Source organism: Lotus japonicus, chromosome 6, assembly GCF_012489685.1.
Source record: "Lotus japonicus ecotype B-129 chromosome 6, LjGifu_v1.2".
NCBI lineage: Eukaryota > Viridiplantae > Streptophyta > Magnoliopsida > Fabales > Fabaceae > Lotus > Lotus japonicus.
In genome coordinates, this window is record NC_080046.1 from 41,836,311 (window position 1) to 41,850,478 (window position 14,168).

Consider the following 14,168-nt stretch of genomic DNA (forward strand, 5'->3'; position numbering starts at 1 on the left):
TCTTCAAGTTGTCTCGTTAGAACAAAAAAGATCATCATTCGTGGAGTCTTTCACATATCTTGTTAGCATGGTCTCACATGTTTGCATGAAATAAACTCTATTATTACACTAGTATGGTTACCCGTGCCGTTGCACGGGACAAAATTCTGAATATATTATTATTTGTTTTTTAATATCTGAATTAACTTTTTTATATAAAAATAATTACTTGTAAATATAATCCTATGTTTGTTTAATTTATTTATCATATAAAAATTGAATATATTGTTGATTACATTTTTTTGAATTAATTTCTTTTTCCTTATAATTATACACAATTATTAAAATATAATAGATGTAATACTAATACTCTTGAGTTCAAAAAAAAATACTAATACTTTTAAATAGAGCATTAATTAAAAAGTGCAATAGATAATTTTGGCGAAAAACAATAACATCATCTTAACCCTAATTGACAACCATCATGATAGATTGAAAACAAATACAAAATTTTCTTCCTAACATTCTTATCAATGGATTCCAATTCGCAAAAATTATTATATGACTCCCTCACCCTCACCCTCTCCCTCTCTCCCCTTCCCTCTCCCCCTCCCTCCCCCTCCCTCTCTCTCTCTCTCTCGCTCACTCTCTCTCTCTCACCTTCACCCTCTCCCTCTCCCTCTCCCTCTCCCTCTCCCTCTCTCTCTCTCTCATAATTCTGAATATATTAAAATTTGTTTGTAATATATGGATTAATTTTGAATATATAATAAATTACATTATTTTTTTTGTTTTTCACATCTGTAAATAATTATACACAATTTATAAAATATAAAAGATGTGATATTTTTTGGTACATCGGATTGATAAATTGCATCATGTAGAAATTGATCCCTGAATCTCTCCCACTCAACCCACAAAATTATAATAAAGTTTTCTTTTTGTTATTTTTAATTGGAAATATTTTAATGTAAACGTTCTTCTCCAAATAAAATTTTCTTTTTTGTTATTTTTAATTGTAATGCTTATGTATATTTACTCCTTAAAATATTTAAAAAGTCTAGAAAAAGTATAAAAAATATATTAAAACATTTCTTATTAGTTTCAACTTGAAAGTATTTTCATGAAAAATGTTACTCCTCGTATGAGCTTTTTAATATGAAACTTAAAGATCTTCGGTTTTATTAGTTTTTTCTTTTGTTCACGGAGGTTCTGGTAGTTTAAAGGGGGTATTGTGCTTTCTTGTGGATGGTTGGAGATTTTTGGTTTTGGTTATCTCCATTGACCTATTCATGACTTAGACTTTTATTATTTATGTTCATTTATTGAAATTCTCGTCAAAATTTCATATTTACCTCTAAATTTATGAAAAAAAAATATAAAATTATATTGTTTGTTATTTTCAACTTGAAAATATTTTAATATAAATGTTCTTCCCCGTAAAATCTATATTTTCACAATCAAATTAAAATGGTTATGTATATCTACTCTCAAAATTATATAAAAGTATGATAAAAGTACTCAAATTTTATTAAATCATTTTATATTAGTTTCAATTTAATGTATTTTCAGGCAAAATATTCCTCATGTAATATCTTTTTACTATATAACTAATAAATATAGACTAAATATGTTTATTCTTCTCTAATTCCCCGTGGGAGCCCAATATTCACAATCAAATTATAATGCTTCAGTATATCTACTCTTAAATTAATTAAAAAGTTTGGAAAAAAATCTAATTGATATATATATATATATATATATTTAAACTTATGGCAAAATATTATAAAATTATATTGAAATTTATTGTTTTTTAATTTCAACTTGGAAATATTTTAATATAATTTTCTTCCCCGTGGAATCTCTACTTTCACAATCAAATTAAAATGGTTCTGTATATCTACACTTAAAATTATTTAAAAGTCTGAAAAAAAAATACTAAAATTATATTAAAACTTTTTCTAGTACACCAATCTCAACCAAGGCATAATGGTATGGTTCTTCAAGAGAAATTACCATCAAAAGGTCAGAAGCATATATTAGGGGTATATGAACCCCTATTTTCATTTATTAGGGTCACCATGTCACTCTCATACATTGTTAAACATCCATTACATAATTGGACAAAGAGGAAACTATAGTTCTACTGTCTTAATGTTTATCTACCACAATCACCAAACATATTTTTAAATATGAATTAATACATTACATTAGTAACATACAGTGACGGGTGTACACCCTCTAAACATCAACCACAACACTATCCCTTTGTATCTTCACATGATTTTTTGATTTGATTTGCTGATTCATTCCTTCTTGTTCTGCGGGTGTTCTGCATAACTTAACCTTCAAACCATAATTGTACAAATTGTTAGTCCTTAGTCAAATCACACGCGTTGTTCAATAAGAGAAAATAAAGCATGCCAATAAAAAAGTATGTTTGGTGGAAAGATTCATTTTGAATGAAATCAGTTCTGTTGGTGTGCTATTTTTTAAATGAAATAAAAAATTTAAAAACTGAAATGAAAAAATTAACAATAAAAACACTTCCAAAAAAACGTCCCTTCATATAGCAAGTCCCGCAAATGATACCATTTCAAAGAAACATACATGTAGCATGCATGTGGGACCAGTCACAAATGGAAATAACTTGCTTGCTGATTGCTCATATCTTCATAACCTATGTTGAGTTCATTTGCCAAGACCTGCCAATCAGAAAGAGAAGTGAAACAAAATTATACCACTCAGCAAAAAAGTAAATGCTACATGTGATGCAAAATCTCAAGTATAATCAAACATCATGCGCACAAATGTTTGAAGAAATTCATCAACCAACCTGTGAAAGAATTACAATATGTTCCCCTTTAAACCTTGCCAACGAATAACGTGCCTTTGCCAATAATTTTAGCTGACCAAGGGAAAGGAAAAAGAAAACACAATCACAAATTGTTTTGCAACTTAGTGCGTTAAGGTTAATCCATGCAAATTCAGAACTTACCCCCCTGTGATGGTTCAATAAAATTATATAAACAATACTTGATCATCTATCAATATCATCTCTATTCCAGTAACTTATTCTCCTCCACGAATGCATCATAACCTAATAACCATAGCAAGAACCAAGAACATTCTAATTATCTCTAATTGGATTAAGGCTGACAATCTTATCATAAACAGGAGCTATTGCAAAAGGGAAAACTAAGCAACTGAAAAAAGAAGAGTGGATTGAGAAAGGGATTCGTTTGAATTGAGATGAAAATTTGTTGAGATATTTATAGGAAAAATAGGTGATAGTATCAAAAAAAAATTAAATAAGTATTGGGAATATTGATGATTAATGACTTTGAATTCTTTTAAGTTGTTGAAACATAAAATAATGTGATAGAATTGATTTAAATTTGGTGTATTGAAAAAGATACTCCTATATAATTAGTTGCAGAAAACGTTTGTTCTTCCAAAGAGAAATCAAAGAAAATAATTTATTAGATGCAAAAAACAAACAAAATATACTAAATAACTAATTTCCAAGAAGAAGCCGAAGCATGTTTTATGCTTTGATAGTATAAAGCCTTAATTGGTCTATCATTTCCAATTAAAGATCATAAAGAGGATTTAAATGGGATTTAAGTTAGATTAAATCTGATTGGTTATAAATGAGGTGATTTTTGAAATAGCCAAAATGATTGTTTAATTTGTTTTGCAAAAAAAACTTGATTGGTCCATAAAGTGGTGATGGAAGACAAAAGTTAATTATTCATTAATATGAGGAATAAAACTGATTAAACTAATTCAAAATATAAATAATTAAGGTGGTCTATTACATGTATACCCTCAACCAAATTGCAAATTTCAATTGAGCCCCTTAGAAGTTGCCTAAAGAGGAAATAAAGATTTCTTTTTGATTTATTTAATTTTTGAAAAAATAGTTGAAAGGTGCCCAATGCTTGACATGTGTCAATACTTTCCTTCTTATAGTGTCTCTTTTATATTGTATTTAGATTTAGATTAGATGAAATACTCCTCATCAAAATATGATTTTCACATGTTTGCATGAAATAATTAAAGCTGAAAGTGGACTTGATGGAAAATTTGTAGTGGCAACATTCACAATAAAAATAAATCTTTATCTACTTTGAACCAAGAAAAACATGGTTTACAATTGTAAATGACTTTACTGCAAATTAATTTTAACATAAAAGGAACATATGGTAGAAAACATGCATTGAATGTTAGTTGTAAAAATATAATTTATGAGTGAACCAGTTTTTAATATGACATACAATAACTTTTTTTAAGGTTAATTAAGTTAATAAAAGAAAAATTAAATTTGCAGTGGACACTTTAATCTAGCTTGGCTGGTAGTGGAACGGTCAATTTTATGAAAATAAAAAACATAGGAGCAATTTGAGTTATGATATGCTCACACTCTATTTTCTCTCTCATCTCATTTTCACTTATTTTCTCTTTTTATCTCTCTCTTATTTCCTATCACATCATCAATCATATCTTTCAACTCTCTCTTTTGGAGATGGAGAGGTGTCAAAGAAACACTCTTGGAGGAATATGTATGTTTAACCGCTATTCACAAATTGGGAAAGTTGTAGTTTAAGTGATTCGTTCTCTTTTCTTTTTATCGTGTTTTTGACATTCTCTTCATTGAAGCTTGACATTTCTTTTGAGAAAGACTTCGTTACACTTTTGTATTGTAAGTTTTTCAAAACAGGGTACGACTCCAGATTTCAGGCCAATCGGTTTCTTTCCCCTCGCTGACACTCATACATTCCAATACCAAATCGCATCCTCTTTCCTCAAGATTCCACACAACAATTAGATTCCAGTACATCGAGGTGTCAAGCTCAGTTTAATCATATATGAAAGTGAAGCTCGACCTCCGTATCCAACCTCACAAATTTTCCACAGGAAATAACAGTATTGCTATGTATTCCATCAATCCTTGGCATTATATATGAAACAATGCTTTATTGTAGATGATGAGTGTATAATTAAATAAATTCCACATTTCATAACGACATTCTAACCTGTTTAATTGGTTATGTATACATGTACAAGTTATAACACAGCATCTATTGAATGAGATACCTTACCATTCAATAATTGTTTGTGGATAACAGCATCTCTAACCTGTTTAATTATATAACAATTTTATGAAGTTAATTAAGGTTACCAGAGTGTTGTTAATTATTTTATTATTTATCTTTTCGTCAGAAAACTTGCTGTGTCTTTTGCGATGTCTTAATGTCTTTGTTCATTTGAGGGTATAATCTATGTATTCCATCAAATCCTTGAGGTTTGTCTCGAATTAACCACTCCAGCACCCAAGTGGAACAAAGAAAAATAGAAATGAAAAAGGAGTTAATTAAAAGGATGCCTCCACCATGTCTAGCTATATTAATAATGCATGCATCAAATTGCTACGAAGTGCATCAAACTAGTGACATAGACTCTTTTATCTCAATGGCTCCTAAAATTCATGACCTGTTAGCCCTTTTCACTTTTTTCCTATCCTTGATTTTTGCACTCATGAAGATTAGGAAAAATTTCAGAAACACGGCATCTACAACTATACCCCCAGGGCCATGGAAGCTACCTATCATAGGAAACATTCCCCAGCTTATTACATCTCTGCCACATCGAAAATTAAGAGACTTGGCCATAAGGTATGGACCTTTAATGCATCTGCAACTAGGAGAGGTCCTCTTCATTATTGTTTCCTCAGCAGAGTATGCTAGGGAGGTAATGAAAACCCATGATTTTCTCTTTGCATCAAGGCCTCATCTTCTAGTCTCGGATATAGTGTTTTATGATTCCACGTATATTGCTTTTTCACCTTATGGTGATTATTGTAGACAACTTCGAAAGATCTGTGCCATAGAGTTTTTAAGCTCAAAAAGGGTTAGATCTCTTTGGCCAATCAGAGAGAAAGAGATCACTACCCTCATCAAATCGATTGCTGTTGGGGTTTTTGGGCTCCCTTCCTATGTGGAGAAAGGCCCAAATATATAAGCCCACTTTGTCTCACTTAAACAAGTGGAGAGGGGTCAGCTAGGGTTGAGAGAGAGGTCTAATTTGGCAAGAGAAGCAAAGAGAAAAGTGAGAGAGAAGAGAAGAAAAAGGATTTTCGCACAAAGTCTGAGCAGTGTTTTTAGATCTGCCGCCACGCCTTCGTTCACCGTCCGATCGGGCTGAAATTTAGACAGCAGGTTCGTGACTCGTGGTTCTTCAATCTAAACGGTGTGATTGGCGAGATGATTCCTGTGTTGGGAGAAAACTGCGTCGGACAGTAGCTGCAAAATCTGGTTTTTCTGGTTTTCTTGGTTCTCTATTTCATACTTGTTGCTTTGTTGTTTGGCCAATTATTGTGCACGAATTGTGCTGTGTATTAAGACTCTCTTGTAACCTGATTTGACAGTAGTGGAGCTCTATTACTGGCTTGGTCCCGTGGATGTTTTCCTTCTCACATTGAGAAGGTTTTTACCACGTTAAAAATATTGGTGTCTCTTTGTTTGTGATTTTTAGTTGCTGCATTATTTGTTGTTGCTCCTCACAGATTCAGCAAGTTGGGGAAATTATTATCCGCTGTGCATTGCTTTGTTAGAGTTGTTATTGTTATTTGTGTTGAATTTCCCATCAGAGTGGCATCAGAGCTCTTTGGTTAAGGGGCTGTTTGACTTGTTTGAATGATGGAGGCAAATACAAATGGAATGATCTGCTTGAATGGCACTAATTATCACTTGTGGAAGGGCAAGATGAAGGATCTGTTATTTGTGAAGAAGTTGCATCGTCCTATGTTTTCTACAGAGAAGCCGGAAGATATGTCTGATGAGGAATGGAATTTTGAACATCAGCAGGTTTGTGGTTTCATTCGGCAGTTTGTAGAAGACAATGTTTACAATCACATTGCTAGTGAGGAACATGCAAGATCCTTGTGGCAGAATATTGAATCTTTGTATGCTTCTAAATCAGGGAATAATAAATTGTATTTGTTGAATTCCTTGATGAATTTGAGGTACAAGGAGGGCACTTCTATTTCAGATCACTTGAATGATTTTCAGGGGCTCAGAGATCAATTGTCAGGAATGAGCATCAAGTTTGATGATGAAGTGTTGGGGCTATGGCTACTGAATACTCTACCAGACTCTTGGGAAACTTTTCGGGTTTCAATTACTAGTTCATCCCCAGATGGTGTTGTCTCTTTTGAAAATGTGAAAGGCAGCATTCTTAATGAGGAGATGAGAAGGAAGGCACAGGGTACTTCATCTCATTCCGAGGTTCTTGTTACAGAGAATAGGGGGAGAAGTCAGAAAAAGGATCCGAAAGGGAATAGAGAGAAAAGCAGAAGTGCAAGTAGAGAGAACAACAGAAGTAAGTCCAAGTCCAGATACAAGAATGTAGAGTGCAATTATTGTCACAAAATGGGGCACATACAGAAGAACTGTTTTATATGGAAACGGGAGAGCAAAGGCAACAAGGGCAAGCAGAGAGAGAAGGATCATGATGATGATGACCGTGTTACTACTGCTACTTGTGATGATTTGATTATTCTCCGTGACCATGATTTAGTCAATCTTGTATCAGATGAGAGCATGTGGATAATTGATAGTGGTGCTACACTGCATGTTACACCAAGGAAGGATTTCTTCACATCTTACACTTCTGGTGATTTTGGAGTGTTGAAGATGGGTAATGATGGTGTGTCTAAGGTAGTTGGCATTGGAGATATTTGTTTGCAGACCAACATGGGAGTGCAGTTGTTGCTTAGAGGAGTCAAACATGCTCCAGATGTTCGCTTTAATTTGATATCTGTGGATATGCTTGATGAGGGTGGTTATGATAATCACTTTGGTTCTGGAAAATGGAAACTCACCAGAGGTAACTTGGTTATGGCCAGAGGGGAGAAAATTAATAAACTGTATTGGACTAAAGCAATGGTTGCTAGAGACAGTGTGAACGCCATGGATATGGAGGCTTCTTTGTGGCACCGCAGGCTTAGTCATATCAGTGAAAAAAGGCTGAATTGTTTAGCTAAAAAGGATGTGCTTCCAGGATTGAAGAGTGCAGAGTTGGAGAAATGTTCTCATTGCATGGCTGGCAAGCAGACTAGAGTATCCTTCAAGAAGCATCCTCCCTCAAGGAAGTCAGAGTTGCTTGAATTGGTGCATTCTGATGTTTGTGGCCCGTTGAAGGTAAAGTCTTTTAGTCGTGCACTTTACTTTGTAACCTTTATTGATGATTGTTCCAGGAAGCTTTGGGTCTATGCTTTGAAGACAAAAGACCAAGTTCTGGAGAAATTCAAAGAGTTTCATGTTATGGTGGAGAGACAGTCAGGCAAGAAGTTGAAATGCATTCGTATTGACAATGGTGGTGAGTATTGTGGTCCATTTGATGTTTATTGCAAGCAGCAAGGTATCAGACATGAAAAGACTCCTCCTAAAACTCCTCAGCTTAATGGTTTAGCGGAGAGGATGAACAGGACTTTGATTGAGAGAGTTAGGTGTATGCTTTCTGAAGCAAAGTTACCTAAGCACTTTTGGGGTGAAGCATTGTACACGACAGTGCATGTTATTAATCTCAGTCCTGCAGTTGCTTTGAATGCAGATGTGCCAGACAAAATCTGGTTTGGCAAGAATGTCAGGTATGATCATTTGCGTGTCTTTGGTTGCAAGGCATATGTGCATGTTCCAAAGGATGAAAGATCCAAGTTGGATGCGAAGACAAGGCAGTGTATCTTTATCGGTTATGGTCAAGATGAATTTGGCTACAAGCTGTATGATCCTGTTGAGAAGAAGTCAGTTAGAAGCCGTGATGTGAAGTTCATGGAAGACCAAACCATTGAAGACATTGATAAGATGGAGAAGACTACACCCGAGAGAGATATCAGTTTGTCTGATGTTGATCCAGTTAGGACACCTGTTCATGATTTGGGTACTGCTGAGAATAATGTTCAGAATGATGAACAACATGATGATGTTGATAATCAGCAGCAACTTGGAGATGATGTAGATGTTCCTGTTGATGATGGTGAAGAGGAACATGAGTTGTCACAAGATGAGAATCTTGGTGAAGCTCCTGAACCACCTCAAGTTCAACCTTGGAGGTCTAATAGGCAGAGGAAACCATCTACCAGGTATTCTTCTGATGACTATGTTACCTTGACAGATGGTGGTGAACCTGAGTGTTTTCAAGAGGCCATGGAGAGTAATGAAAAGAAGAAGTGGTTGGATGCTATGCAAGATGAAATGAAGTCTTTGCATGATAATCACACTTTTGATTTGGTGAAATTGCCAAAAGGCAAGAAGGCTTTGGAAAACAGGTGGATTTACAGGGTGAAGCAAGAGAGTAATTCTACATCTCTGAGGTATAAAGCCAGATTGGTGGTGAAAGGTTTCAGACAAAGAAAGGGTGTTGATTTCAATGAGATTTTTTCTCCTGTGGTGAAGATGTCATCCATTAGAACCGTGTTGAGTTTGGCTGCTACTCTTGATTTGGAGGTAGAGCAAATGGATGTAAAAACTGCTTTCCTTCATGGTGATTTGGAGGAAGAAATTTACATGAAGCAACCTGATGGTTTTCTTGTTGAAGGCAAGGAAGACCATGTTTGCAGGTTGAGGAAGAGCTTATATGGCTTGAAGCAGGCTCCACGCTAGTGGTGCAAGAAGTTTGAGTCTGTTATGTGTGAGCAAGGCTACAAGAAGACTACTTCTGATCACTGTGTCTTTATTAAAAAGTTTGCTGATGATGATTTCATTATCCTGTTATTGTATGTTGATGACATGCTTATTGTTGGGAAAAATATTTCCATGATTGACAGGTTAAAGAAGCAATTGGGCGAGTCATTTGCCATGAAAGACTTGGGAGCTGCTAGGCAGATTCTTGGCATAAGAATCATGCGTGATAGAAAAGAGAAGAAACTTTGGCTGTCACAGGAACACTATGTTAAAAGGGTGCTACAGAGGTTCCATATGCAAAAGACTAAGGCGGTAAGCACTCCTCTTGCTCCTCATTTCAAATTGAGTGCTAAACAGAGTCCTTCAAATGAAGCTGAAAAATCAGATATGCAACGGGTTCCTTATGCATCTGCTGTGGGTAGTTTGATGTATGCAATGGTGTGCACAAGACCAAATATAGCGCATGCTGTTGGTACAGTCAGTAGATTTCTGTCTAATCCAGGTAGAGAGCATTGGAATGCTGTGAAATGGATTTTGAGGTATCTTTATGGCACTAGTAGTATGAGACTTTGTTTTGGAGGTGATAAGCCAACCCTTGTGGGCTATACTGATTCTGATATGGCTGGAGACATTGATTCCAGAAAGTCCACTTCAGGCTACTTGATTAAGTTTGCAGAGGGAGCTGTAGCATGGCAATCCAGATTGCAGAGGTGTGTTGCATTGTCCACTACTCAAGCAGAGTTCATTGCCATTACAGAAGCATGCAAGGAATTGATTTGGTTGAAGAAATTCTTGCAGGAGCTTGGTTTTGTGCAGGACAAATACTTGTTGTTTTGTGATAGTCAAAGTGCTATTCATCTTGGTAAGAATTCAACTTTTCATTCTAGGTCCAAGCACATTGATGTGAGGTATCATTGGATACGCGATGCTTTGGATGCTGGGTTGTTGGAATTGGCCAAGGTTCATACAGATGATAATGGTGCTGATATGATGACAAAGGCATTACCGAGAAGCAAGTTTGAAACTTGTTGTGAGATCGCCGGTTTGGCGGTCCTCTCCACATAGTTGTGAGGGGGAGATTTGTTGGGGTTTTTGGGCTCCCTTCCTATGTGGAGAAAGGCCCAAATATGTAAGCCCACTTTGTCTCACTTAAACAAGTGGAGAGGGGTCAGCTAGGGTTGAGAGAGAGGTCTAATTTGGCAAGAGAAGCAAAGAGAAAAGTGAGAGAGAAGAGAAGAAAAAGGATTTTCGCACAAAGTCTGAGCAGCGTTTTTAGATCTGCCGCCACGCCTTCGTTCACCGTCCGATCGGGCTGAAATTTGGACAGCAGGTTCGTGACTTGTGGTTCTTCAATCTGAACGGTGTGATTGGCGAGATGATTCCTGTGTTGGGAGAAAACTGCGTCGGACAGTAGCTGCAAAATCTGGTTTTTCTGGTTTTCTTGGTTCTCTATTTCATACTTGTTGCTTTGTTGTTTGGCCAATTATTGTGCACGAATTGTGCTGTGTATTAAGACTCTCTTGTAACCTGATTTGACAGTAGTGGAGCTCTATTACTGGCTTGGTCCCGTGGATGTTTTCCTTCTCACATTGAGAAGGTTTTTACCACGTTAAAAATATTGGTGTCTCTTTGTTTGTGATTTTTAGTTGCTGCATTATTTGTTGTTGCTCCTCACAGATTCAGCAAGTTGGGGAAATTATTATCCGCTGTGCATTGCTTTGTTAGAGTTGTTATTGTTATTTGTGTTGAATTTCCCATCAATTGCTTCAAAAGAAGGATCAGAAATCAATCTGACTCAAGCAGTTATTCAATTAATGTACACATTCACTTCAAAAGCTGCATTTGGTAAGAAATATGAGGAACAAGAAGAGTTCATTTCAGAGGTAAAACAAATTATAAAGCTTGCAGGAGGTTTCTACATAGGAGACTTGTTTCCTTCAGCTAAATGGCTTCATAACTTTTCCGGGATGAGACCTAGGCTTGAGAAGTTGAATCAAGTGCTAGACAGGATTTTGGATAATATCATCAATGACCATAAAAAAGCAAGGTCAAGAGCTAAAGAAGCTTTGGTTGAAGCAGAAGGAGATCTCATTGATGTTCTCTTAAAATTTGAGGACAGTAGCATCGACTTGGATTTTTGTTTAACTACAAATAATGTCAAGGCTATAATCATGGTAAGCATAGTTTCTATCTTCCAAAATACCCCTCCAAAAATAAAACTCCAATTTGAATTGACATGTATGCTTTTAACCTTTCAGGAGCTCTTCATTGGAGGGAGTGATACTGCATCAGGTACTATTAATTGGGCAATGGCTGAGATGATTAAGAATACAGAAGTATTGAAGAGAGCACAAGTTGAAGTGAGAGAAGTATTTGGGAAGAGAGGAAAGGTTGATGAAAATGGCATTGAGGATCTCAAATACTTGAAAGCAATCATCAAAGAGGTTCTTAGATTACACCCTATTGCTCCTCTTCTACTTCCAAGGGAATGTGGAGAAGCATGTGAGATTAATGGATATACCATACCCGTTAAAAGCAGGGTCATTGTCAATGCTTGGGCAATTGGACGAGATCCAAAATATTGGACTAATCCAGATAAGTTTTACCCTGAAAGGTTTATTGATAGCTCAATTGACTACAAAGGAACTGATTTTGAGTATATCCCATTTGGCGCTGGAAGGAGAATTTGCCCAGGCTTGAACTTAGGCATGGCAAATGTTGAGCAAGTCCTTGCATTTTTATTGTATCATTTTGATTGGAGGCTATCCAATGGAGTGAAAAATAAGGACTTAGACATGACAGAGGAATTTGGAGTTGCTGTGTCAAGAAAAGATGATCTATACTTGATTCCCACAATTTCTCAAGCTTTTCCTACAAAATGTAGTACCGTCCAACATGCACCACTTGAAATGTGACCTCCTACTATTTGATAGTTGCTATCATAAGTTTCTTCCGGCTACTTTTTCTTGTTATTCAGGCTTTAATGTTATAAAAGTTATTTAATTTTCATTTTGTGAATCGGTTTCCTTATCCAAAATATTTCATGTTTTTTTTTTTTATTTTTAGCCTCTTTTACATTGATGAGCTATTATAAGTGTCACGGTGGACACTAGAATTTCATGATAAAACTAAAAAAAAAAAAAAAAGCTAGAATTTCATGATAAATCTTATTGTTTGGGCCGGATAAGTGAAAATTAAGAAAAGTTTCTATTTTCTAATATGTAATTTTTTTTTTCTATTTTCTTACTTGTTCTCAAGCAGAATTTAGAAAGCTTCTCAATCTATACTATTGTGTAGAAGTGAGATTAGTGCATGATATGCATCTACATTGAACATATTAATTTATAGAAACTTTTATGTATGCATTCAGTAAGAGAAATATATAAATGTAATAACAAAAGTAACACATTATGGTGGGTAAGATTGAGTCATTGGTTCAGTTCGAATGTTTTTACTGCATTCGATCACTATCGATTATGGTATCAAATTTGGGGAACATTGTTTTTCTTTTTAATCATTCAGCCAAAATAGTCAGCCCATTACATAAAAGCTTAGGCATGCATGTATGATTGCACAGATGATGATTCCTCCTACTTAATTACTTATGTTGCCTATTTATGTTTGTAAGTGAGATGTTGGTTTTAGTTTGTTTATGTTGGATTATAAGGATTATGAAATGTTTTGTTATTACTTATTTTAGAGTTGTTGGATTATATGAAGTTTCTATATTTTAATTTTTCACATTTTTAGAATAAATATTGTGCAAATTTCAAAATAATATTTTTGTATTCTGCATTCGACCATCAAATTTGAACCATTCTAATTGAGATCGGACTAGTTTGGTTCGGAACCAGGATAAAAGATTAGGAATTCGAACCAACCCAAATTGAACATGTTAGATTAGTTTGGACATTTAAACCCCTTAGATTCTAAACAACCCGGACCACTCACAATTTAAAACTAGAAAATTCACACGTCACCACCATCACCAATAGATAAAGCACCAATAGTTCAAGACACAAAAACTTTCATGCATTTCAACGTCCTCGTCCTTTTGACTTCGGTGCAGTTACTCTAGCATCGTGATAGTTGTGCGGTATCACATTTCATTCATATTGAAGTTAGCCTAAGCCTTAATTTTAATTTGTAACCATTTTCAGCCAAATTAATCAAAGCTTTTGAGTGAAATACGCCCTTGTTATTCTCTGAACTCCATAAGGCTCACCGGCCAAAGCTTGCAGGCAGTAGAGATGGTGGATTTGTGATAGACAAAGAGGTGGTAGGTGGATTAATGGGGGTGCGTCTTTGGTTGCATACTTGCTGAACTTGCTTCGTTATTTTGATGACTGATATATGTGCATTTGCTATTGTTTTGCAGAAAATCAAGAACCCTAACTACAAAGGGAAATGGAAAATTCAATGGATAGATAGTCCAGGTTTGTTCAAGTGTCTATGTGTATATCCAGGTTCTTTGTCTCAATTTTGTATAGATTTCAAACTTCC

At 35.2% G+C, this 14,168-nt stretch overlaps 2 protein-coding genes across 2 annotated transcripts; both read left to right on the forward strand.

Annotated features, from left to right (window-relative positions):
* The first annotated feature begins 5,410 nt into the window (after positions 1–5,410).
* Positions 5,411–6,509, forward strand: LOC130722095 (cytochrome P450 71D11-like). Its single transcript, XM_057572720.1, has one exon. The coding sequence runs from the start codon at positions 5,455–5,457 to the stop codon at positions 6,001–6,003; it is 549 nt and encodes a 182-aa protein (XP_057428703.1). The 5' UTR covers positions 5,411–5,454; the 3' UTR covers positions 6,004–6,509.
* A 3,159-nt stretch (positions 6,510–9,668) lies between these two features.
* Positions 9,669–12,674, forward strand: LOC130725327 (germacrene A acid 8-beta-hydroxylase-like). Its single transcript, XM_057576566.1, has 3 exons — positions 9,669–10,664; positions 11,312–11,839; positions 11,924–12,674. The coding sequence occupies exons 1-3, from the start codon at positions 9,669–9,671 to the stop codon at positions 12,578–12,580; spliced, it is 2,181 nt and encodes a 726-aa protein (XP_057432549.1). The 3' UTR covers positions 12,581–12,674.
* The last annotated feature ends 1,494 nt before the right edge of the window (positions 12,675–14,168 follow it).